Below are 27,087 nucleotides of genomic sequence, written 5' to 3' on the forward strand. Positions count from 1 at the left end.
CCTACAGCTCTTCTCCATATGAGAATACTTCAATGGACAGCAGTACAATAGTCTGTTTTCTGTTATCCTCTAAATCATCTGGTCAGACTGTCTTGACTATGCAAAGAATCTCTTCTCTGGTGGCTTCAGTCGCAGGTTCTTGAACAAGGTCATCCCTTTATCCTTCCTTCCCCGAAGGCCACAGTCAAAACGGATGCTTCCCAGCTCGGGTTGGGGGGGGCATTACCTGGGTCAGACAGTCCAAGGCACATGGCCCTCATTAGAGACCAATTTGCATATAAACGTCCTAGAGATGAGAGTGGTACTTCTAGCATTGCAAGCCCATCAAAACTCTCTTCCCACAGGGACCATTGCAATTCATGTCAGTTGTTTGATACATCAACAAGCAGAGAGGAACCAAGTCTTACCCCTTATGTCAAGAAGCCATGATTTTGTGGCATTGGGTGATCTCTTCCAGCTAGTGCAACGCATATTCCCAGGAAGTCAAACATTCTAGTGGACAGGCTCAGCAGGACCATTCTGATGCCTCACGAGTAGTCTCTGAACCCTTCAGTGGCAAAAATGAACTTGCGGAAATGGGGAATTCTCTCCATAACTCCTTCCAACACCAAACGCAGTGAGTTTTTTGCCCTTATCCCTCCTCATAACAGTCACCGAGAGATGCTCTAGTCCATGCTTGGCCCCCATTCTGCTTACCCTCCTCTTCCTCTCATTCCTAAATTCCTCCAGAAAGCTCAGAGATTGAAGTGCAAAGTAATCCTCATTGCTCCCTTTTAGCCTCTGCAAGTTTGATTTCCCTTCCTTTGCTCTCACCTGATTTGTCCACCATGGACTCTGTATCCCATTCCAGACCTTCTGTCCCATCCTTCAGAATGCTCTCACCCAGATCTATCCAGCCTGAAATTGACCACATGGTTGTTCCAATTCCACTGATGGCTTGAAATCCTGGGTTCTCGTCCCCAGTCAGAAAAATTTTGGTTGCAGCACATAAACCTTCCACCAGGAAAATATATAACGCAGGTGGAAGAGGTTTTCCATTTGGACTCACCAGAATCAGCTGGATCCCTTTATGGCTCCCATTCCTGCTGTTTTAGATTTTCTAGCATCTGCTTTTTATAACGGAGCTAGTTTTTCTACTATGAAAGTGCAGTTGGCAGCCATTTCTAATTTCACATTGGGGAAAATTCATCACCTTTAGCCTCATTTAAGTTGTGCAAGACCTTTCTTAAGGGCACTTTTCTTCTTTTCCCACCTATCAAGGATCCCACTTCTCCCTGGAACCTCACTATGGTTTTGCAAGCATTGGTTGCACCTCCTTTTGAACCGGCAGCTAAAGTTGATTTGAACATCTTGTCATGGAAGACTGCCTCCTTAGTAGCCATCTATTAAGCCACCTTATTTGCTCTTCCACAAGGACAGAGTGACTTTGTGTACCAGTCCTTCTTTCCTGCCCAAGGTTGTATCTGAGGCTAACATCAATCAGGTCATCAGTCTTCCAGTTTTCTTCCCCAGTATTCAAAACAAAGGGGAATACATACTCCATATGCTAGATGTACATGGACAGTTACGATTTTATTTGGATAATACTGAACATTTCAGGAAGTCGGAAGTCTGACTAGCTCTTTGTATCCTTCATGAAAGCTAATGTAGGGAACCAATTACCAAAGTGACTCTGGCTAATTGACTTACTGGCTGCATTTCACTTGTTTATTCCATTAAAGGAATACACTTACCTGTACCGATCAAGACTTATTCTACCAGGTCTTTGTCCACTTCCGCAGCCTTTTGGTCTTAAGTTCCTATTGATGATATCTGCTCTGTGGCTACTTGGCCTAATTCACATACCTTTATATCTCATTACAAGTTGGACATTATTTCCAGGAATAGGACCTCCTTTGGTTCTGCTGTGCTCCGGAATATCCTTTCATGAGGGCCTCCCAAGAGTTCTGCAGCTGGGGACTCTGTCCCACAGGTTGAAGATCAAATAAAAAACAACTTCAGTTAAAGAAGTTATGTACTTACCGTAACCTTCCATCTGAGTTGTTTTTTCATTTGTCTTCAATCTTCCCTCCCTCTATCCCCCTTCTAAATTTTTAAGACCTGACAGATATGGATATGGATATCCCTTTATCTGTGTGAGCTCCTAAAGTTTTTTTTTTCTCTACAATTCAAGGACATATATTTAAAACCTTTTGTTGTACACATTAAACTCAAACTGAGGGGATGAGGGGAGAGCAGGGCATTTTGGGTAGGGGAGGAGCTGAGATTTTCAGATCCTAGAGCTGTAGTATACGGCCAAGTCGGATCTGATGTCCGATCCAAACCCACATGGTGAAGACAAATGAAAAAACAACAACTGAGATGAAACATTATGTTAAGTACATAACCTCTTTTTAAAAAGAGGAACACAGGACAAGCATGAATATGGAAAAAAACGTTAAAATTTTTCTTTTCTTTTCTGTTAATGTATGTTTGTCTGATGTCTTAAGTGGTAATTTAATAAAAGTGTTAAAAATAATTATGTTTACCAAATGATGATGATGTGGCTCCATTTTGTAGTTATGCTACTGTTAGTTTTATGGCAGTATTCCCTTATTTAAGCCACCATTTCACTGCAGAATTAAGAAAAAAGGTTAATTAAGTATGTCTACTGCCTTTAGACCAGGGGTGTTCAGCAGGTAGCAGTAGGTTCACATTGTGGCCCACTGAAGCATTTTATCTAGCCCTCAGTATGTCCTATAAGAAACTTTTAAATAGACAGGTACATATTGGACATGGTAATGTGCCCCCCCCAAACCTTGCCACATACGGCATGTAGCCTCTGAGCCAGAAGATTAGACCCCACTGCTTTAGACCTTACAAAAGACAAGTCATGTTCATGTGCTGCATTGGCTACTGTTGTCAGGCTTCTTTGTAATTATGTTTTATTGTAATAGGACCTCCTTGGATGTGAGCAAACTGTGTCAGTATTTTGGTACATTAAGATCCGTCCTGAAGCATCGCTCTTTTCTGATGAAGACATACAAAGAGATGAAGAGATTCACAGTTAATGTGCATGCTCTTTCACACAAGGACATTCTCCTGATTCTGCAGAAGTGGAATGGAACTGAGAAAGATCTGTGCCTTCAAGATGCTTTGCAAACAATTGCCCATAAATACAAAGTGACAGAGCTGCTCAGTGAGTAATTTTTAATATATTTCTGAAATTCTGAGCTCTTTCCTCCTGTTCATATAGGGAGTCAGTTACTCTGAATCCATGTGCAAGTCCACCTATAGTTACTTTGTTTATTTAAATATGTTGATCGGGGTAGAGGACCGAGCCATGTGTACCATTTTCAGTACAGTCCGGAAAAAGTAAAATCAGAAAAATTACAGTAGTAATCCAGATATAGTTTTAGAAACCATAATTTGACAGTGTAAATGAATTTCTACAGCAAAAAATGAACAGGAGCAAATAAAAATGGTATACAGTATGTGGTTAATTGAAGTTTGATGCCTTTTTTATGTACAGCATGAATACAGATGGTGAATCTAGGCTTAAGCATCAAAAATGACACATACATAACATGATTATAAGCTTTTTGTGCAGTACTTGCAGAAACTCAGTAACATGTATTTATTTGTCATTTGTTCATAGGTTGATACTAGGCTATCTGCCCTAGGGCATTTATAAGCCTAGCCTGAGTGTGTTTGGCTTTCGCCACCCTTTTAAGGTTAGTTTACTGTGCCTCTGTCTAGTAGGGACACAGAAGAGATCCCAGGGGTAAACCTACGATCATCCACCCACTCATCAAGATTTCTCTTGAAGAGGGTCATTGAGCGGCTCTGCCTAACATGGATTGGGATTTTGTTCCAGAGTGAGGGGAGCCTCTGGGATATGAATCTGTCCCTCCAGCATGTCCTATTTATTTCTGTGCTGAGGTTTAAGTCCCTGGAGCGTGTAGCTCTAAGCTAAGGGATTTGGATTTCCTGAGGTGGAGCATGTCCATTAATTCTGGTTTGGACATGGCTTTATACGTCAGGCACAGATCGCCTCTGAGTAGGTGGTAAGCAACTGAGCAGAGCTGGAGTTTCTTTAGCCTAACTGCGTAGGGCATCTGTTTGAGTCCCTTGATCCTCTTGGTGAGATACTTTTGGGGTCTTTCCAGTTGCTGCAGGTGTTGGGTAAGGTACATCCCAAATGGGGCATTGTATTCAATTATGGGCCTGATGAGTGATGAGTAGAGGGGCACAATGACCTCTCTTGATTTAGATGTAAACCCTTTCGTGATAAGGTGGGCTATATAGAAGGTCTTTCTAACCACTTTGGCAACATGATTGTCAAAGGAAAGATTGCTATCTACTTGGGTCCCCAAATCCCTAATTACTTCTTCCGTACTTAATGGATTACCACCTATGTGGTAATTTGTGGGCACTTTGTTTTTCCCAAAGGGGATGACTATGCACTTTTTGGCATTTAGCTTTAGGCCATGGCTCTGGCACCAGTTATCCATCTCTGTGAGACCCTTTTGGAGGATGCATGTGTCAGTCGGCAAGTCGATTATGGCACCCAGTTTGCAGTCATCTGTGAACTTGGTCAGCCATAGTCTTCCCATGTTAGCCTGTACCTCAGAGAAATATATACCGAACAAGAGAGGTCCCAGGACTGAGCCTGGTGGGACGCCACTTGTAACTGGTTTAGAGTCTGACATGGCACCTGCAATTCTGACCATGTGGGTTCTATCTCTGAGCCAGTTTGCAACCCATCTTGTGACGTAGGGGTTGATATTTAAGCTGGTGAGCTTATTTATGATGCCAGAGTGGGGTATTGTGTCGAAGGTTTTTGCGAGGTCCAGGTAGGCTGTGTGGACTACATTCCCTTCATCTATGGCCTTGGTGACTGTTTCAAAGAAGTCGACCAGGGTCAAGAGGCAAGATCTGCCCTTAACAAAGCCGAATTGGGTAGGATCCAGTGTTTGGAGGTTCCCAATGTCTTTGTTTATGAGTTCCATGATGATACGCTCCATAGCTTTGCAGACCAGGCTAGTCAGGCTTATAGGGCGATAGTTTCCAGGGTCCATTGTGGCACCACCTTTGTGGAGTGAGACCACTGTTGCTGTACGCCATTCCTTGGGTACATATCCTGTAGTAAGGCTGAGATTGAACAGTGACTTTATGTGAGGGTTTAGTTCTTCTTGGAGCTCATGTAAGACGCAGCCCGGGACACCGTCCGGTCCCATTGATACTGTGTTTTTTGCTTTGGAGAGGGCAGCTCTCACCTGTGCATCTGTGATGTCAGGGAGGCTACACTCTGTTGGGATAGACATTTGCTCTTTTGGGGGGGGGGAGTTTGCACTGAACCTGTCTGCCAGGATGTTGGCAATGTCTGTGAGTTCAGTGTATTTTTTGTCATTTTGCACTAACTCAGAGCATATCTGGGAGTTGCCACCCAGGTTCCTGACATAACTAAAGAAGGCCTTGTGATTATCTTTAGCGTCTTGTGCAATTTTTCTTTCGAAGCTGGCCTTAGATGATTTTATGAGGGATCGTAGTTTCTTGCTAGTACTGATCAGAGATGCCTTCCCTTTTTGGGATTTTGCTCTATCATGTAGTAGCTTTCTCCTTCTGTTGTATAGCTTATTTATGGCTTGGGTCCACCAGACTGGTCTCCTGCCTTTGGAGGAGTGAGTCTTGGTTTTATTTGGGATAGAATAGCTTCAGTGCTTTTTGTTTTTATTTGGGATAGCACGATCCATGCATTCCTGTAGGTGTCCATAGAATGCTTTTGTAAAGGATTCTGCGGTTTGGGCCATATTTTCCACTGGCCTGGGGGCTTTGAAGGATTCCACCTCGGTTTTGAGAAGTGTGAAGTTTGCTTTTGAGAAGTTCTTCACTGTGGTTTCCTTGGCTGGGGGTGGGGACGGGATATGGATGTCCAGTGAGATTAATTTATGGTCAGATCTTACCAATGAGGGGTATACCTCTGGTATGGAACATAGAGTCCCCATGTTGGTGATGATCAGGTCCAATATGTTTTCCCCTCTTGTGGGAGTGTTGACCAGTTGTTCCATAGCATTTGAGTTTATAAATTCTAGGAACCATTGGGCGAGGGTGTTGGGGCTTGAGTAGTGCTCCCAGTCTATGTTTGGGTAGTTGAAGTCACCCAATATGATGGTGTTTGGAGAGACCTTCATATTCTCCAGTGTTCTCAGGAAAGCTGAGTGGGGTTCCTGAGTTTGGGAGGGTGGTCTGTAGCAGGCTACAAACTGAAAGACAGTTTTGCCCACTGTTAGTTGCACGTGGATGGTCTCCGATGCTTCGTGCAGTGCCACTAACCTGGAGGTGTGGGTATCTTTGATGAATATGGATAGTCCCCCTCCTTTTGTGGTTCGGTCTGAGTTTTGGGGCCGAAAAGCATGGTATGAGGTATAACCTGGTAGTGCTGGGGTGCTGTTGGGAGCCTTGAACCAGGTTTCTATTATTGCACAGATATCAATATTCTCCATACTGAGGAGAGCCTCGAGTGCATGCATCTTGAGGTTTAGACTTCTGGCGTTGAGCAGCATTAACCTTAGTTTCTTTTTCCTTGTGTTGTCTATGGAGGTGGGTTTGTCTTTTGAGCCTTGCCTAAAAAAGGCACTATGAGGGTGGCAAGAGCCTTAACCAATATTCGAAAGCCCAGGGGTGACAGTTGCAAGCCGTCCCTAGCAAAGCAACGCGGCTTGTCGAGCATGTCATCCCAGGCTGACAGACACTGGATCCCCTTTGAATGACACCAATACTTTAGCCAATTGTTAAAATTGTTCATTTTGTCTTTATACTGTGGCATCATTCTTGGTGAGGGTAAGATGCTACTCAAGGTCAGAGTCATACCGGCCTGGGCTACATGATCAGAGAGCTCCTCTGTGTCTCTTTTCATGTAGTCCAGGGAGGTACGTCTCAGGTCATTCACACCAGCATGGACAATGACGGAGTCATATTTGTACTTGCTTTGGAGTGACCTGAGTGCTTGTGTTATGTGGCGGATCCTGGCACCCGACAGGCAGCTTACAGTGACCTTCTCCTTGTTCAGCCTGGTGAGTGGGACGTCAGTGTGTGTGACAATAGAGTCACCTATTACAAGTGTATTAGGTGTGTTGTTTAGCCTTAAGGGCTGTGACTGTGTGGCACACTGACTTTGTGAACTATGTGCTACGTGGGTATTGTTGCCGGGTAGCAGTTGCTTGGATGTCTGCTTTGGAGGTCTCTGCTGCTTGGGCAGATTTTTATTTAGAGCCTCCGAGTATGTTTTTGTGTGTTTATGTGTTTGGTTTGCTGTTGTGATAGGTCTATGTGAGACTGGATTTGTGGTGTGTGTGGTTACCTTTTCCTCCTTACTGACTGCGCCAGTACTGGGTTGAGAGAGTTCAGCCTCCATTTTGGCTATATAGTTGCATCTCTCACATATATTTGAGCTTGTTGGGAGGAGGAGAGGGTGGTCTGTGTACATAAGGCAGTTGTAACATTGCCTCAAGATTCCCAGATTCACCAGCTGGACTGGAGAGTAAACCCAAAACTGACTTTTGGACATGCCAGAATAGTATAAGGAACTACTTTTTGACTGATCAAAAAGGACCAATAGGGAGCCAAGTACTTAAAGGGAGTATAAGAGGGTGTAGTGCTTTAGTTTATTAGTGCTTTACTTATAAGATTACTTATACGAGCAACTGCAGGGCTTTAGAATGAAAATAGAGTGCTTACTTTGAGATTTAGAACAGTTCTAAGGGAAAAAGTGAACAGCAGACTTTGTGGAGCCGGGAACAGTTTAAACCCGTTTAAGCGCGCTGCCCGATGCTGCGCTATGCACAAAATTGTGCAAAACCGCACAATGCTGGTTTTAAAGCAGGGAAACTGAAAGAGATAGGAATTGACCCAAAACGGCCAATAAGCTACTAGTTTCAGGGCTGAGACCACTCCTCCAGGGACAGATAGGCTGCTCAAAGCTCCCACTCTCACTGGTGAACAGAGAAGCTTTCTCCTATCCAAGTAAGGATATGGGCAACACAGGAAACTATACCACAGTCCGGAATTCAGCAAAACCTGAAATCTGGACTAATCTATTTCAGCAAAGGCGGGAAAAGAGAATTTTTTTTTCTTCAGGAAACAGCAGAAAAACACACAGAAAACACTGTAAATGCTATAAACAGGCTAGCACACTTTAGTGTGTAGCCTACAACAGTTATACAATACAAAAACAACTTAAATTGATATAAAACAAGTGCAAAAAATGTAAAAGCAGAAAGCAAATGCAGTTTAAACTTTTTAAAGCACAGATCAGTTAGAAATTCGCTTTTTAGGTGGGAAAAGGCAGTCGGCGCAAATAAACAGAGAAAAAAAATACTTAAATCTGGAAAAGTCTCTCTTGGGTCTCTCTGTTGCCTGTATCACTCCGCAGGACACCATGAGGAGCTGTGCGGTGTTGTATACTGGCGCAAAACCGCACAAATGCGGGTTTTAAAGCAGGGAAACTGATAGAGATAGGAATTGACCCAAAACGGCCAATAAGCTACTAGTTTCAGGGCTGAAACCACTCCTCCAGGGACAGATAGGCTGCTCAAAGCTCCCCACTCTCACTGGTGAACAGAGAAGCTTCCTCCTATCCAAGTAAGGATATGGGCAACACAGGAAACTATACCACAGTCCGGAATTCAGCAAAACCTGAAATCTGGAATAATCTAGTTCAGCAAAGGTGAGAAAAGAGAATTTTTTTTTTTTTTTTTTTCAGGAAACATCAGAAAAACACACAGAAAACACTGTAAATGCTATAAACAAGCTAGCGCACTTTAGTGTGTAGCCTACAACAGTTGTACAATACAAAAATGACTTAAATTGATATTAAACAAGTGCAAAAACTGTAAAAAGCAGAAAGGCAAATGCAATTTAAACTTTTTAAAGCACAGATCAGTTAGAAATTCACTTTTTAGGTGGGAAAATGCAGTCGGAGCAAAAAAGCAGAGAAAAAAATACTTAAATCTGGAAAAGTCTCTCTTGGGTCTCTGTTGCCTGTATCACTCTGCAGGACACCACGAGGAGCTTTATGGAGTTGTAAAATGCGGGTTTTAAAGCAGGGAAACTGAAAGAGATAGGAATTGACCCAAAACGGCCAATAAGCTACTAGTTTCAGGGCTGAGACCACTCCTCCAGGGACAGTTAGGCTGCTCAAAGCTCCCCACTCTCACTGCTGAACAGAGAAGCTTCCCCCTATCCAAGTAAGGATATGGGCAACACAGGAAACTATACCACAGTCTGGACTTCAGCAAAACCTGAAATCTGGACTAATCTAGTTCAGCAAAGGCGGGAAAAGAGAATATATATATATATATATATATATATATATATATATATATATATTTATTTTTTTTTTTTTTTAGGAAATAGCAGAAAAACACACATAAATCACTATAAATGCTATAAACAGGCTAGCGCACTTTAGTGTGTAGCCTAAAACAGTTATACAATACAAAAACAACTTAAATTGATATAAAACAAGTACAAAAACTGTAAAAAGCAGAGGGCAAATGCAATTTAAACTTTTTAAAGCACAGATCAGTTAGAAATCCGCTTTTTAGGCAGGAAAAGGCAGTCGGAGCAAAAAAACAGAGACAAAAATACTTAAATCTGGAAAAGTCTCTCTTGGGTCTCTCTGTTGCTTGTATCACTCTGCAGGACACCACGAGGAACTGTGCGGAGTTGTATACAATAACAAACTTTATAAATCACAGATTTGCTAAAAAAACTGGCGTTTTGGGCGGAATTAGTTAAGACAGCAAGAAAAGCAGGAAAGTGATACATAATCACTCCAAAGTCACTCTTTTGTCTCTCTGCTGCTGTAGACTCTGCAGAACACCTGGAAGGCACTTGCTGAGCGGAATACAAGCGTATAAACTGTGCAAATGAGGTTTTTATAGCAGGGAAGTGAAAGAGAAATTAGCCCAAAATGGCCAACAAACTACTAACTTCTGGGCTGAAACTACTCCTCTAGGGACAGATAGGCTGCTCAAAGCTCCCCTCTCTCACAGGTGAACAGAGAAACTTCCTTCTATCCAAGTAAGGTAATGGCAACACAGTAACTTGTAACACAGCCCTGGATTCAGCAATAACCTAAAAACTGGACTATACTAGTTCAAAAAGGCGGGAAACAAGTATATATATTTTTTTTTCAGAAAATAGAGCAGATACAATCAAAATTAGCCCAAAAAGGCCAATAAACTACTAATTTCTGGGCTGAAACCACTCCTCCAGGGACAGATAGCCTGCTCAAAGCTCCCCTCTCTCACAGGTGAACAGAGAAACTTCCTTCTATCCAAGTAAGGTATGGCAACACAGAAACTTGTAACACAGCCCTGGATTCAGCAATAACATGAAAACTAGACTATACTAGTTCAGAAAGGCGAGAAACAAGTATATATATATATATATATATTTTTTTTTTTCCAGCAAAATAGAGCAGATACAATCAAAACAACACTTTACCCAATTAACCAGTTAAAAAGCTTAAAACAGAGCCCTGTTCCAGCAGTCTTCAAATCAGACAAGTTCTAACTGCACAGTCCTGCCACCAGGGTACAGAGAAACCTTCTCCAAAAAAGATGGCCTGTATCAGTGCACAAGTTATACAAACAAAGCTAGATCCAGCAGGCCTGAATCTAGTCTATGCTACAGTAAACAAGGCGTACCGATTTCAGAAAGAAACAGTTCAGGTAAGCATGCGCAATAAGCCTTTAACCAGAAATTCCCAGCTCAGAAGGGCAGAATCTAGCCTCTCCTCCCACAACAGTGCAGACCACAAACCTTCTTAATGTAAAATAACTGGCCTGAAGCCCAAGTTCTTAACCCAGAACTAATACACTTTTAGAATAACAGACACTGAGCCTTCAATCAGCAGTTCCCAACTTAGAAGGATGTACGCTACCTGTCCTGCCACAACAATGCAGACCACAAACCTTCTTAATGTAAAACAACTGGTTTGAAGCCCAAGTGCTTAAACCAAGGGCCTTAGAATAACAGTTACAATGTAATCAGGCTACTAACAAGCAGTAATAAAGGCAGCAGAATAAATTCAATTGAGTACTTTTAAGAAGAGGCAAAAGCAAAATATAGTAATAAAGTAGGAAGAAACGCAAATGCAGTAAGGCAGATGAAGTGCAATTTTTTTTTTTTGAGACAGAGGAAACAGAGTAGATTAAGATACTATAGGGGAATGCCCTTCCCAAGTGCTCTCTCTGTACACCGCAGAGGAGATGGGACTGGTAGGAGTATCCAAAATCAAAATATGATCTCACTGTACTCAGTTAAGTGAGCAAATGAGATGGGTCCAGGAGGAGTGTGCAAAAACAGATGTACAGCAGGGGCGGGCAATTCCAAAGCCACCAAGATTAACACCACAACTAGAAACAGCAAGGGGGGTGGGGTGGGGAACTAACTGCAGAGAGACAGAGACACAGTATTTATGAATCAAAGACACAATATTTACTGACTCAAATCTTAAATAAGTGCAGAAAAAATATACTTAAATCAGCTTGTGTCCAGTTGATATATGCAGACAAGTCTCAGTAGCCAGCAACTTGATTTAAAATGATTACTAGGAATGTAACCAACACAGATTTTAATGCTAGCAGAAACCCCCAAGCTAAGTAACAATAACAAAGAAATTTCAAAGCAGTCTAACAACTTTCAGTGAGCTCAGATAACTGCAGAGAGACAGATTTTATTGTGTTTGTTAAGAATTACAATTTGAAAAGCTGTAGTCAAGTGCCAGTAATTTAGAGGAGATATAGGGAAAAAATTGTAATCTGCTTTTAGCTTTTAAGAGCTAATTTTAAAGGGATTGGTGGGGTCCTGTACACAGCCCTAATCATAGGACAGTGCACCATAATGAAAAACACCCGGAGAGAGAGCAGGCCATGGTCTTGCTATCAAAAAGGTAAATTTGGACAACAATCTGGCCCCTGGCTCTACAGATGCAAGTTCACCCATGACAATTGAAGATTCAGTTCACCCATGACAGTTGAAGATTCATCTCATAAAGGTCCTGCACTTATTCTGAGGATTATGAGATTTAAAGAGACACACCTCCATCTTCCACCTTGCTGGATGCACCGTGATATTGTTACACCTCCCAGTACCTAGTTGATGGTCTGGAAACAAAGATAGATTAGTGTAATCCTAGGGACTAGTTCCTTGAATCTCTAATTCATTGTAGCAAAACTTAAGACCAAGGACTCTTCTTCTGGGTCAGCCCCAAGGTCCATTTGGGCTAGCACATACAAGATGGGGAGTGTCCATCAGATTGTTTCACTCCAGGGCTCATGTGTTAGTGGCTAGACATGCTTGATGTCTTGTCAGAACTTGAGTCACAGATGTTGGATCACACTGTTAGAGAATATGGTCTGAAGCCATTGCCAGGCCTGGCACGTTGCCAGTTTGCTGCTTAGCAAGGATTCCAAGGCTGTGGTCAGATGTAGCAAGGGAATTTACACATCTGCTACTTTGGGAATTGGGAACATCAACTTTTCATCTCAAATGTCCTACTTCTAATTCCACTTGGTTAAAAAGGCTTTGGAAATGTTTGCAGACTTTTTGGAGTCTGAGCTTAAAGATGACTTTGTAGACAGACTGTTTGTGACCTTCAGCACTGTAACTTTGACTTGATGGATTCTTTGGCTAGAGCGTTTGTGAAACTGTATAATTGAGATGGTCTTCCCTTAAAAATATGCTCAGGAGCAAAATCCTGGGTTCCTGATCGCTCTCTTTTTTGGGGGGGGTGGGGGTGGGAGTGCTTTTAGGCCATCCTGCACATGATGTTGTTGATTACCTCTTGCAGAGGAAGTAGTCCCCTCACCACCATGGAAAGCCTTTATGGTCCCCACCTTTTACCTCCACTTTTTACTGTTCTAAGTTTGAACACCCCCCAGAAGAGGAAGACTACTCTTCAGCACCTTGGGAATGTTCTAAAGTGTCACACAGTCTTAACCCCCCTGAATTGCTAACTGAGTTGCCTAAGAGGTCAGCCCATCTGACTGCTGTACCGCAGCCTCACTGTGGGAATGCCCTGACTTGGAGATCATCACAAAGGACAAGTTGTTTACAGAACTGGCCACTCTCAGACACATTCCACAGCATGCATGTCCTTTGGCAGATCATTCCCAAAAGCTCTGCTGAGATGGACTAAAGGCTGTCACATTTTTTAGAAGGGGGTTTGGGTTTTACTCTTGCCCCTTTGTGATCCTGAAAAGGACAAATTACATTTGTTTACAGTTGTTCACCCTGCAGAGGCTCATGTCTTTGTTTTTGAAGGCTTGCTAAATGTGGTGCTGGACATGATGGATGTCTTTTGGTATGTCATTTTTGGGGGACCGCATTTGGTTTCCACAAGGTGGACATCACTTCCAGTGCAGTCTTGTCATTTAGGTTTTCATTTATATAAATGTATGATTGCATATGTAGCAAATGATGGTTTATTAAAGATGTTTCTTGTTTAAAAAAAGGCAGGAGTTGAATAATTGAGGAATATTGCTTAGATTATATGATATATAGCAGTATATGTGAAGTATAATGTTTGCTATGTTAGTGTAGTTTGATTACTTTTATATGAATGTAAATTTGCCTATGTCACAAGTGATACTTTAATAAAGGTGTTTGGGAGAAAAAAGACTTTTTCCAGTCTTTTGGCCATGGCGACTTGTGTTCCTTTATCTGAATGACTAGCTTCTCATAACCCTATCTCCACAGAAGCATCCCAGCAGTGTACTCTCCAGTGATTGCAGTCCTTGGGAGGGGAAGTGGGAGATCACCAGAAATCTGTGAAAGTTTTGCTTCAAGTGTTGTTGAGAAGATTGCCTTTATTGGCACAGAGTTTGTCACTCCTGCTGTAGAAGATGGCTCTGTTGGTCATGACCTTGGATGCCTGAGTGAGCATACAGTCTTGGGTCCAGGCTCAAATTCTGCTATGCTTTCTAGACTTAATGATTGACTTGATCTTCATGTTACCATTTGCATGTCTCCAGATGTTGCAGCAGAACGCAAAGCTTCAGTGACTTCAAAGCTACTACCTTGTCATAGATTTCTGTTGGTGGTCAGACCTTGTTGCCAGGCCTTGGAATGGGGGACTTTCCCCACTAGTCTTTGAACAGAGTTCTCCTTTGTCCAAGAAAACCTGTCACAAATTTTGAAAATAGATGATTTGTTTGCAGGCTGGGGTGCTGTCCTAAGCATGTACATAGTGCAGGGAGTATGAGACGGATCCTCCACATCATATGCTTCAAGCTAAGACCAGCCTTTTGGCCTTAGTGGCCTAGGAGGAAAAGCTCCTTCCAAGACCTCTATTCATATAGTCAGGCAGGTAGTCCGTCATATGGTACCTTAAGAAGCAAGCATCACAAGGTTATAGCCACTCTGTAGGTAGGCAGAATTAGTCTTGCAGTAGCTCATGGAAGCATGCGTCACTTTCTCAACTGTTCACACCCTGTGTGACATAAATTAGCAGTCTCTCTGACTTGCTTCTTTAGCTCTCTCCAGCTGCTGTACATTCAAAGGACATGTCCCATAAGACTCTTCTGAAAGTAGCCTAATCTCAAGAGTAACTTGTTTGATGATTTGGAGAAGATGGCCTACCCCTGCCAGCTTTCTGCTTGATTCAGCAGGGTAGGGCAGAAGTGGCAGTGGTCACATTCTGACTCCTACATCTTTAGATATTCTTGTACATATTCCTGCATTTTCTACTGATTCTCCATCTCATCTCGAGTTCAGGTGAAGAAAGATCAAAGTTCATTTTCCTCACCCCTTGATATTTCAGATAAGAATAGCTTCAATCCGTTAGGTCCCCAGCAGTACAGAAAACTCTGCAGTTTCAAGCCAAGATTGTCCCCTGTGGTTAGAGGGATAACAAATTCCACCACGGAGCCTTGTTTCTGATGGCCCATTTTATCCTGATAGATTTGCTAGCTGAGGTCTAAAGGGCTAAGATTTGCTAGCTGAGGCCTAAGGGGCTATTGATGCTGTTAGGAAGCCTTCCCTCAGTGAATTCTGTACCTTCTTTTAGAAATGGCTCTCAGTCTGGATGGATTGGTAACGTGTACTGCCCTGATCAGCCAACTAGTATGTGACAGCTTTATGATTTAGGTCTTAGTTATTATTTGGTCAAGGTACACACCTTCTGTGTAAACACAATGGCATTGTGGAGGGGGAGGGATTGTGGCCTACCACTGACTGGTCAAGCAGTTCCTTAAAGGGCCATTACAGTCTGAAACTGAATATATACTTTTTATCTTAGTTTTCTCTGCAATACTAATTTCCCTGCTACATGCTAAGTAGTCACTACTGCTTTTTTCCTATTTTGTTGCAACCCAGAATGCACTGTGCAGTGATGGGACTAGATGCATTGACACAATTTGGGATTTCTATTCCCTGTATTGAGACATCCTGCTCTTCTAGGTCAGCTAATGTTTTACATTTATTTAGTATGGTAGCAGAAATTATTGAAAAAAAAACACAAATGTGTTCAATAAGCTAGGACATTGTCAGAAATTCAGCTTGTATGGGTTCATAGTTTTATAGGTAAGTGCTAGTCTAGCTGCCCTTGTGGGCCATTTTAAATCTAGGCAGTTTGCCTTTTGGAGCTTGAATTAATCTATCCCATTTGGTGTTAGAGTGGCCTTGTTATCCCTAGTGAGAATAACTGGGATAATTCCATACAAAGTACAGGAGACAATCCTGGGCTAAATTTTCTGTTTCCCATCCATAGATCCAAATTGACCTTACTTGTGGACAGGGATGAGCTTTGTTTTACACAGACGGGGAGTTTGTTCCGTTGCAGGGATAGCCTCTGCAAGATAAACCTGTCCCTCCAAATTGTTCTGTTGATGTTACAGAAGAGATTTAAATGCCTAGACCAAGTATGTCTTTTGCCATTAGACTTTGCTGATGTGCAGTAAATCCATCAGTATTTGGTTGGACAATGCTTTGTATGACAGATGCAGACCACCTCTTAGTAGTCCGTAGGATGACAAGTATACTGACAGGGCTTTGGGTTGGTTCATATAGGACATGTTGTTTAGGCTTTGTATTCTTTTAATAAGGTATCTATTTGGCCCGTCTACTTGTTACAGGTGTCTGGACAGATGCATGCTAAAGGAGGCATTATACTCAGTGACTGGCCTAATGAATGGCAGTTATGGTAAAGTAGATACCAGCACACACATTGGTTCAGCAGTATCCATATTTTTGGGGACATGATAAAATGAAATATTTAGGGGTATGAATTAAATATGATTCCCATGTTGGCAGCTAAGGATATGTGGGAAGAGACTAAACAAAAGATAATACAAAAAACTGAGAAATTAGAAGCTCTTTATATGGATATGGATAATAAGATACAAGCAGTTAAAATGTTTTTAGTCCCTTTAGTCTTATACACAAAATAGGCATATTTTTATCAACCAGAGGAGAAGTTGTGGATAGCATTTAATAAAGAGCTGAAGGGTTTTATCTGGGAGGGGAAGACAGCAAGAGTCAAGTAGGATAAGATGATTCTTCCAACAGAACAAGGCAGATTGGGATTACCGGCTTTGAAGGGGTATTTCAGAGCTACACAATTAAGGCTCCTATACATAGCATAAGCAGAAAGATATAATTCAGAGTAGAAAGGGATGATGATGAAATGGGGTGGGGGGGGGGCTCATGAAACAAGGGGAGAGTGGGATTTTGGGTGCAGACCTTTAATGAGAATAACAATAATCATACAGAATATTGTATTTGTAAAGTAACATTAAGTATTCTAAGAACTAAGCCAGCACAGGAGTGGAGAAAGGAGATTCTGCTGAAAGGGATGACTGCTATTAGGGATGCAGACAATAGGCAAGAGGGGGTGGAATTTATTGGAGAAAACAAGCAAAGGAACCAAGGGTATTGGAAGCAAATAAATAGAGTGTGAAAGGTAATGGAAGGGGAGGATTCAAGAATTTATTTGGAATGCAGGTTAGAGATTGCCTTTCCTATCAAGGATTGATATCAGAGTATAGTCAAAGAGAAAGAAATAGGGGAGCCCTAAATGAAAACCAAGCACTGGTACAATTTTTAGTAGAATTTAAAACAGAAGCTGCTGTTAAAAAGGGAATAATTAGTAGAGCATATAAAATATTGCATGATAACTATAAGAATCAATCCGAGGAGGTTAGAAAGGATTGGGAAGAGAGATTGGGTAAACAATTCACAAAGAAACAATGGGGGGGATATATGTATGTCTCCCAAATATGCACCAAAATCTAGAAGATTTTAATGTTGAGATGCAGGTGTGAGATTCAATCTGCTGTACCCAGCTGTCCTCAAGGTATTCTTCTCTGGAGGAACAGAATAATTTTTTGATGAAGTATATGCTAAGGAGGAAATACAAAAGTTTGTCCAACAAAACGTGAGCTGTGAAACAGAAGGAGATTCTGCTTCTTGTTGTTCTGGTAATAAAGATCACAGAGAGACTGTACCTGTGAAGTCTTTTCCACTGTTTTAACGGAAAAAGTTGGAGAGAAGGAAGGGAGCAGGAGAGTTGACTAGAAGAATCGAGAGTACACTGGAAATGAAGCAGAGATAGGATTTTGGAGATGAGCAGGAATAAAACCAGTAACTTAATATGGGATTACAATGCAAGAATTATATTTATGAAATATGACAGAACAAGAAAATCTTGAAATATAGGACTTTTTGAGAGTTTACTGGACTTGTGGGGGACTCTAAAGCATATGCCCTACTTCATGTCAGTAATGTTCAGAAAAGTGCTTTCGGGAGGGCAAGAGGAGGGAGAAGTTAACTGTAAGTAAATATTTTTTTCTTAAATAGTACCAATTTTGTGGCATGTGGTTTTCTTTACATGCTACAAAGTAAAGTTTTTTTTTCCAGTTATTTTAAGTGCAATGGGGATTGTAAACAGGTGCTGCTATTATTTTATTTTTCTTTCTCTCTTCTCTTTCTCTCTTCTTGTTCAGTTTTAAGAAATGTAGGCACTGCAATATATATATATATATAAAGCCTGGTTAAAAAGCATGATAAAATAGAGAGTAATGTGCTTTTTCTCATTCTTGCATGGGGAAATGACTCAGACCTTTGATTGATTTATTAACAAGTTTTAAGTGAGAGAAAGTAAATGAAAAAGAACACTGAATATTATGAGGCTTTTTTCTAGCAAATACGTGTAAGCTCAGTGATAATTCTGCAGCTGGTCTTCATGCTTCCATAGAGAAAATCTGATAAAGAGAAACTTGCTGCAGTTTGATGGAGAGTGATTAGCTGAAAAAAAAAGAAAAGAGAAATTGGCTAAGAGATAATGTTCTCTGAAGGCATTCAGGGGTTTTTCCAAAGTAGATAATATTTTCTGAAAGCAATCAGAGGCTTTCCCAAGGTAGTTAATGTTCTCTGAAAACATTCAGGTTTTTTTTCTAGCTGGGAAAGCTATAAAGATAAGACAAAACTAATCAGCACTTAGTAGAAGTGCAGGCTGCACCATGCCCCTTAGCATGGATGACCTTTATTTTAGGTTAACTCAAGTCTGTGAGTGTGACTGTCATTTTGGGACTTTTGTTCATAGTAAGAGGTTAAAACTTCAGTATTTGAAGATGTACATAGTTTTGTGTGTTAGTATTACATTAATATGCTTGAGGGGGTATTGGGGTGAGTTTGTTTTCTTGTTTGAGGGTTTTCAATAAAACAAAAAGTTTTATAAGGTATGACATAGTGTCAAAAGGATATGACAAGAAAAAAACTGTATAAAAGTTCAACCTGCCAAACAGTGTATGCATGTAACACAAAAGCTAGAACTAGACATTTAACAAAAAAGGAGTTACACATAAAATGTGTGAATAATAACATTTTTAATGCAATGATGCTTTTTTTAATGTCTTTAAATGTAAATGGCCTCACAGATAAATACAAGAAAGAGTAGTGAACTATATTAAAAAAATGTAGAGTCCAAATAGCTATGTTTCGGGAGACACACTTAGAAAGCAATGAGCATATGAATTTGATAAAGAAAGGTTTTCAGGAAGGTTATTCAGCAGAATACCTGGGACAGAGGAAAAGAGGCGTATGTATATTAATTGCAAAAGGGGCTCCAATGGTGATAGAAGATAAAAAGATAATAATGGCAGATTTGTACTGCTAAGGGGCTACCAACAAGGGGGGAGGATTACACTGGCATGTATTTATGTTCCACCTAAAACTGCTGTAATGGAGCTTAAGAAAATTCTGGAAGAAATAATCAGTTTTCAACAAGGACTATTACTTATAGGTGGGGACTGGAACTTGATTTGCAGCAGTGAGGATGTCTCTGGTGGCCCAGAAGGGAAATATAACAAGGAAGGGTATATTTTTGCAGAAATTTATGAAAATATTTGGCATAGAAGATGTGAATTAATAGGACTTCAGAGTGAATTTACATATTATTCCCCAAGATACAAAACTGGGCTAGGCTAGACAGAATTTACATTTCACAGGAACATGTGCATTTAATTGAGGGTCTTGATACCCACCATATAACTATTTCAGATAATGCACCAATAATAGCTAAAATAAAAACACAGGGTAATGAAATAAAAATGAGACATTGGTGCTATCCTACCTATCTGTTGAAAAGGTAGGAATTTATGGAATGGGTAGTGGAGATTATTCAGGAGTTGTTAGAGAGGATAGAAATTTCTTTTGAAAATATAGCTAGGGAGTGGAATAAAATTAGGGTGGAGTTTAAAAATAGGGACGCTATAGTTAAGAGGTAACAAGAATTATTTAGAGGTACCGACAGATGTTAAAGTATTACAGAGTAGGGGGCATCTCACATAAGAAGAGGATCAACTGCAGAATGCTAGGCAGAAAATAAAGGATTGCCTTAATAATATGTACAGGCTTTGAAAGATTGCTGTTAAGCAACTGTTTTTTTTTTTTTGATAACACTAGAGCACAAAAACTTTTAGCACAATGACTCAGGCAACAGAAAGTAGAAAGGGCTGTCACCAGACTTAGGGAGCCTATAGCAAAGAAGGTAAAGAGATCTTGTAGCATCTCTATAAAGCAGAGAAATATGAAAATCAAGAAAAGATACAAATGGAAGTGTTTGTGGAAGAATTAAATATGCCAGTGTTAGAGGTAGATGAGGCTCATTTACTAACAGGATAGGAGGAGATGAGATAAAAACTGTGATGTATAACCGATCTACAGAAAAGTCCCTAGGAATAGATGGTATTCCTGAGGAAGTTTGGAAGCTAAGAGGAAAACAACTGATAAAGATCTGGAAGGTTTTGTTTAAGAATATCTTAAGAGGAGAAGTACCACCATCCTGGAAGAAAGCAGTTGTAGCTGTAATACCTAAATAGGGTAAAGATCCATCAGATCCAGCTTCATATAGGCCAATTTCAATACTAAACCATGATTATAAAGTGTTTGTGACTATAATAGCTAAAAGAATGGCAAATGTAATGCTAGAACTGATAGATATGGATCAATGTTTTTTGTGGAGGGGAGGCAAACATTTGACATTAACAGAACATTGATTATGCAGAGGGAACCAGAATGTAAGAAAATACCATTGTTGTTGGTGGGTCTTAATGCAGAGAAAGCTGGGACATCCTGAACAGGGCAATGGAAGCATTTGCATTTCCTGAAAAAATTATAAGGTTGATTAGGAGAATATATGAGGGGTTGGAGGCGAAATTTTAAGTGGTTGGGGTCCTGTCTGAGAATTTCTGCTTGAGCAGAGGAACCAGGCAGGGGGGTGTCCTCTTTCCCCGTTATTATTTGCATTATAATGTTAAGTTGTCAATCTCGCCTTCATTCTTGCTGGATGGGTTCAGAGCCGATCCTCGGCTCCAACTCAGCCAATACTAAAGCTTGAGAGCTTATTCCACCGGCTCGAGGCTCCCCTATATCCCACAATGCTAGGCGGTAACTACTCAGATCTCGTTTGCCGCTTAGCTGACGAGGTGCTTTCTTCTACCGGCTCTGGCAGGTTAGTGAGTTTTTCTTGTCAAAAACTTCAATTTTCTACCCCTATCCTTTCTATTTAGTTTAGTTTTTAATATAGAGTATCCCTTTAGTTTAAATCGAGTCTCCCTTGTGTTTGTATTCCCTTTTTATCCCCTTTTAACTTTTAGGCCTTTGGCCCACTCCTTTTTCTCCCCTGTCTTTTCAGTGTGACTGGATTTTTTCTTTTGGTTAAAGGGTGTGTCTGTGTGTTGTGTCTGTGTTACATACAGTCTCTTTAGGATGTCTAAAGACTCCAAGGTCTCAGGCTTCAAGAAGTGTGATTCGTGCTGTCAAAAAATGTCTATGACAGATGGTCACACTTCTTGTGTCTATTGCCTGGGACCTTTGCACCTGCAGGACTCATGTGCTGTTTGCCATGCATTCAGCCCTAGAGTCCTGCAGGAACGCAAAAAACAAACTTGTACTTCGAGGCTTGTTAAAGCCTGAAGGCCCCTCGACCCATTCTGCGTCGAGGAAGCCTTCAAAGACTCCCAAGCCGTCGGCTCCAGCTTCAAAGCAGTCTGCTGGGAGCATTAAGGCTGCTTCAACATCGGCTCTGGCTGGAGTCGATGTTTCGAAGTCTCAAAGCGTTACCTCGGCTCCGGCCGGAGCCGAGGTTGCTAAGACTCAGTCGGCTTCGATAATCTTATCGGAGCCACCTTCAAAGAAGAGGTCGAGGTCCGCTTCCATCGGCTCCATCCACTCGGCTCCGGGATCCCCTCTTCTGTCGGAGCGGAGCCATAGGTCCCATTCCTCTCGGTCCTCCAGGCTGTCCTACCATGACTTACAAAGGGTGGTGAGTAGACTTCTCAAGTCCGAGGCACTGGCCCAAATGCTGCATAGGCCTACTCAACAGTCAGGGGCTATTCCCATCCCTGCTTCTATTCCTCCTCCGACTATTTTGAGTTCGGAGCCGGGGCTCGTCGGAGCCGTGGCTGTCGGTGCGTCAGAGCCGATACCTTCCCTTTCGGCTCCATCGTCTGCTCCGATTTCCTCCTTGGAGGGATCTCGGCGCCTCGGAGCATCGGCGCGGTGAGTTCCCGACATCGGCCTCGAGCCGCCCCTGTCAGTGCCGGGATGGTCCTTGTCTCCTTGGAGCGGGGACCTTCAGCCTTGGCTGATCGGGGCGCCTTCGAGGTCATGCGGAGCGTGCTAGACCCAGTGTCTACCCCACAGTCGGCTCCGTCAGCTCCTTCCTCTTCAGTGCCTGCGGTGGTTTCTACCCACCCCCTCGTAACAGACCATAGAGAGCCAGCTCCTCAGGTTTCCCCATTGGGAATATCCTCCTCTTCCGAGGCTTCTCCTGATCCGGTAGGAGAACCCGCTCGGAAGAGACAGTGCAAGAGGAAGCACATTGACTCCCCTGAGTCTATCACCTCTGACACCGACTTGGAGGAATCTGAAGGTTCCCCTCGGTCCCCCTCTGAGGATGTCTCTTTTGCTGACATCCTTGAAATCCTTAAACAGAGGGGGAACTGGCCCGCCCTTAACCCTTCAGAGGACGAGTCGGTTTACCTTGAGGCATTTGGCTCTCGCCCTTCCACCTCCTGGGTGTCTCCTCCCTTTGACCTCCTCATGGAAGTGGTGGCAAGGAAGGCTTAGACGGCCCCTGATTCGGTGGAACCTACCCCAAGGAGGCCGTCAAAATTTATTACTGCCCCAAAAGAGAAACGGTTCCTATCCAAAGGTGTCTCTGTTGATGCCATGGTGGTGGCTGCAGCCACTAAGAAGGAATTAGCCGATCCTTCGGTACCTGTCCATCCTCCTAATAAGGAGTCTAGGACCATGGACAGGTACGGTAAGTGGATGTTTTCCTCAGCGACCTTTGCCATGCGGCTGCTGAACTACTTGTGTCACTTCACCCGTCTCCAGAGGGATTTACTCAAGGATATGGGTGAGGCTATGCAGGATCCAACAGCTGAGGGGTTCCAAGACAAAATGAACTCCCAGTTGGCAACCCTGAATTCGATTGTAAACTCCTCCATGCGGCTTATCTCATATGCGGCTGATGGGGTGAGTAGGTCCGCAGGCACAGGTGTTGCTTTACGACGCCACGCCTGGATGCAGCTTTGGAATTTTGCGGACCCTTTCAAGGCGTCCTTCACCAATTCCCCCTTTGATGGCTCAACGTTGTTTGGACCTCAGGTGAAGGATACATTGACTAGGTGCGAGCAGGAAGGTAAGACTCTCTCTGCCGTGGGAGTCCATTTTTCTACCCCTTCCAGACCTTATCCCAAAGGTCAGAGGGGGGGGGGATGTGGTTCCGCAAACCACAAGGAGTCTCATCTGACGCACAAAGTCGATTCCCCTCTAGAGGCAGAGGGGGGAACAACAATAGACGCCGCCCTAGGGGCAGAGGTGGTCCGCAAAACCAGGGTAGCAGAGAAACTTTCTCTGATAAACCCTTTCAGCATCCCTGAGGAGCTGCCCGGCTGTCCACCTTTGGAGGCAGTCGGGGGAAGATTATCACTGTACCCAAAAGCCTGGCTTTCCCTCACTCAAGACAAATGGGTACAGTCGATCATATCCAAGGGTTACAAAATCCCCTTTATCCACATCCCATCCCAACCCAAAGGATCCCTTCCAAACGTTCCACCCAGTCTAAGGGAACAAGCAGCATTAGAAATATCAAAGCTGCTGTCAAAAAGAGCTATCCAACCAGTCCCAGCAGACCAGCAAGGATCCGGAATCTACTCCAAATTCTTTTTGGTACCAAAAAAAAAAACAGGGGACTGGAGACCAATACTGGATCTCAGCAAGCTAAACAATTATGTCAAAAACAAAATTCGGATGGTCACGCTACAGTCCATACTACCCTTCTTGGGTCAGGACAATTGGATGTGCTCGATAGACCTTCAGGATGCGTACTACCATATCAAAATGCACAGACGCTCCAGGAGGTTTCTCCGCTTCAGGCTGGGAGCCAGTCACTACCAGTTCAGAGCCCTGCCCTTTGGTCTCACTACAGCCCCCCGAGTGTTTACCAAATGTATGGCAGTGGTCGCGGCTCACTTGAGACGTCAAGGATTCCAGGTGTTTCCATATTTGGACGACTGGCTCCTTACCGCCACCACCAGGCATCAACTGCTTCTATCCAGAGACTTCACCATCCAAACTTGCCAAGCTCTAGGTATTTCAATAAATTTTGAAAAATCTGCCTTGTCGCCTTGTCAATCTGTTACCTTTATAGGCACCACCTTAGACACAGTTCATCTTTCCGCCAGACTAACAGAGCAAAGAGTATTAGATATCCGCAAACAAGTTTACCTTCTACTTCAATGCAACAAGATCAAAGCCAGGGTAGTCTTGAAGGTATTAGGACTCATGGCAGCTACTATTACACTTCTCCCCTTAGCTCGTTTTCACATGCGGATCCTCCAGTGGATGCTGTTTTCTCAATGGTCCTTCCAACAGCTCCCGATGTCTCACATCATCCTACTAACTCAATCATGCAAGAATCACCTGTCTTGGTGGATCACATCACCTCAAGTTCTCCAGGGCAGACCCTTCATTCCTCCCCCCCCCAATCGCCACGGTGACGACAGACGCCTCCCTGATCGGGTGGGGGGGGGGCATTATCAGGGCAGGACAGTCCAGGGCATGTGGCAATCTTTCGAGTGCCACTTGCACATAAATGTCTTAGAGATGAGAGCAGTGCTTTTAGCGTTGCAAGCCCTTCAGGACTCTCTTCCCACAGGGACTATTGCAATTCAGACAGACAACATGTCCGTAGTGTGGTACATCAACAAACAGGGCGGAACCAAGTCCTACCCTTTATGTCGAGAGGCACTCAGACTTTGGCAGTGGGCGATTTCTTCTCAACGTTTTCTGATAGCAACGCACATTCCCGGGAAATCCAACGTGATTGCGGACAAGTTGAGCAGAGCTATTCTCATGCCTCACGAATGGTCTCTAAAAATATCAGTGCTGGAAGAAGTCTTTCGAAGATGGGGCCGGCCTTGCTGCGATCTTTTTGCTACTCCCCAAAACAGCAAGTGTCACAACTTCTTCACCCTCTTCCCTTTACCAGGCCAACCCACCAGAGACGCTCTAGTCCACGATTGGCCCCGGGGACTTCTGTATGCTTTACCCCCCTTTCCACTGATCTCTCAATTAATTCAGAAAGCTATCGCCTTGAGTCACCATGATCCTCATTGCCTCTTACTGGCCTCGACAGATATGGTTTCCGTTCCTCCATCATTACCTCTTGGAGCAGCCTTGGCATCTGGACCCAGTGCCAGATCTTGTAACCCACCAGTCGGGCCAGCTACACCACTCCCTCCAATCTCTCAACCTCACAGCGTGGTTCCTCCGATTCCTACCCTAGCCAGGCTTCTCTTAATCTCTCATTCGGTCCATAACATCCTGATAGCCTCTCACAAGTCTTCTACCAGAAGGATTTACAATAGTAAGTGGAAGCGTTTTTCCTTCTGGGCAGCATCAAAAAATATAGACCCCTTCACTGCACCTATCCAGTCTATCCTAGACTTCCTGGCAGAGCTCTTTCATTTAGGCTCTTCCTCATCTACCATTAGAGTACAACTAGCTGCTATATCTAACTTTCATGTAGGTGTCTCGGACTCCAGTATCATGTCCCATAAACTCTGCAAAGCCTTTCTAAGAGGTGTCTTTTTGCTCAAGCCCCCAATCAAAGATCCCCCACCTCAATGGGACTTGAATTTGGTCCTAGCATCCTTGATTCTCCCCCCTTCGAACCTGCGGCTTCATGCCCTCTTAAGTTGCTCTCATGGAAAACACTTTTTCTAGTAGCCATAACATCAGCTAGAAGGGTATCTGAACTTCATGCTCTTTGCAGTCGTCCTCCTTACTTAGTTTTCCATAAAGACAGGGTGTCCATCCGGAATAATCCGTCCTTCTTGCCTAAGGTTTCCTCTGAGGCAAACCTAAATCAGATGATTGATCTCCCCGTCTTCTTCCATGATTACTCCAACAGGTCGGAACAAAAGTTACATTTTCTAGATGTTCATCGCCAACTTCGATATTATTTAGACAGGACTAAACAGTTCAGGAAATCTGATCAGCTGTTCCTGTCCTATGCGGAAGGGAAATTGGACCTTCCAGTTACTAAAGTGTCCCTTTCAAGATGGGTTACCTCTATAATTACCTTCATCTATGAAATCAGACATCAAAAACTGCCTTCAAGACCGAGAGCTCATTCAACTAGGGCATTTGCTACATCTGTAGCTTTTCAGTACAGGCTACCAATATATTCCATTTGTGCAGCAGCCACATGAGCTTCTCCTCATACCTTTATCTTGCATTACAAATTGGATATGGCCTCCAGAAACCGTGCCAACTTTGGTTCCACTGTTCTCAAGAGTCTGTTCCGATAGGCCACCCGGGGTAAGGTGCTAGGGACGCGGTCCCATCCAGCAAGAATGAAGGCGAGATTGACAACTTAACATTGAGAAGTTATGTACCTACCATAACGTTCCATGTTAGTTGTCTTCTCGCCTTCTTTCTTCGTCCCCTCCTTCCCCCTAGCCTGGACAGACCGATAGGAATTTTGGGATCTTCCATTGGGGCTTTCCTTCCCACATGTTCTACCACCTCTATTCTCCCTTTTATGTTTGTGGTAGCTTACCTACAGGTTTATATATAGAGGTGGGTTCCTTTTCTGTCTTCTCCATTCTATGGAGACCAGAACTGCTTGGTTTTAGCTGTCAAATGAGATCTGAGTAGTTACCGCCTAGCATTGTGGGATATAGGGGAGCCTCGAGCCAGTGGAATAAGCTCTCGAGCTTTAGTATTGGCCGAGTCAGAGCCGAGGATCGGCTCCGAACCCATCCAGCAAGAAAGAAGGCGAGAAGAAGACAACTAACATGGAACGTTATGGTAGGTACATAACTTTTCATTTAGAACCATTGGAAAAGAAAATAAGGGACTCAGAAATTCAAGGATATAATTGTTATGGTTGTCAAGAAAAACTGGCTTGATTTGCAGATGATATTTTGTACCTGACAAAACCTAAAAAAGACATTACAGTGTTGTGGAACAAAGTGATGTACCCACACATGAACTGGTTCATGAAATCCCATATTTATGGGG

The 27,087-nt window shown here is 42.9% G+C and overlaps 1 protein-coding gene across 1 annotated transcript in view; it reads left to right on the plus strand.

Moving 5' to 3' along the window:
* Positions 1-27,087, plus strand: part of URB1 (URB1 ribosome biogenesis homolog) — a 1,941,236-nt gene that overhangs the window by 1,781,203 nt on the left and 132,946 nt on the right. The window contains exon 37 of the mRNA XM_044071429.1: positions 2,937-3,178. Coding sequence (XP_043927364.1) covers positions 2,937-3,178 — 242 coding nt within the window. The remainder of the gene's footprint in view (positions 1-2,936; positions 3,179-27,087) is intronic.

The sequence above is a fragment of the Protopterus annectens genome, chromosome 5.part0, assembly GCF_019279795.1.
Source record: "Protopterus annectens isolate FY-2018-M chromosome 5.part0, PAN1.0, whole genome shotgun sequence".
Lineage (NCBI taxonomy): Eukaryota > Metazoa > Chordata > Ceratodontiformes > Protopteridae > Protopterus > Protopterus annectens.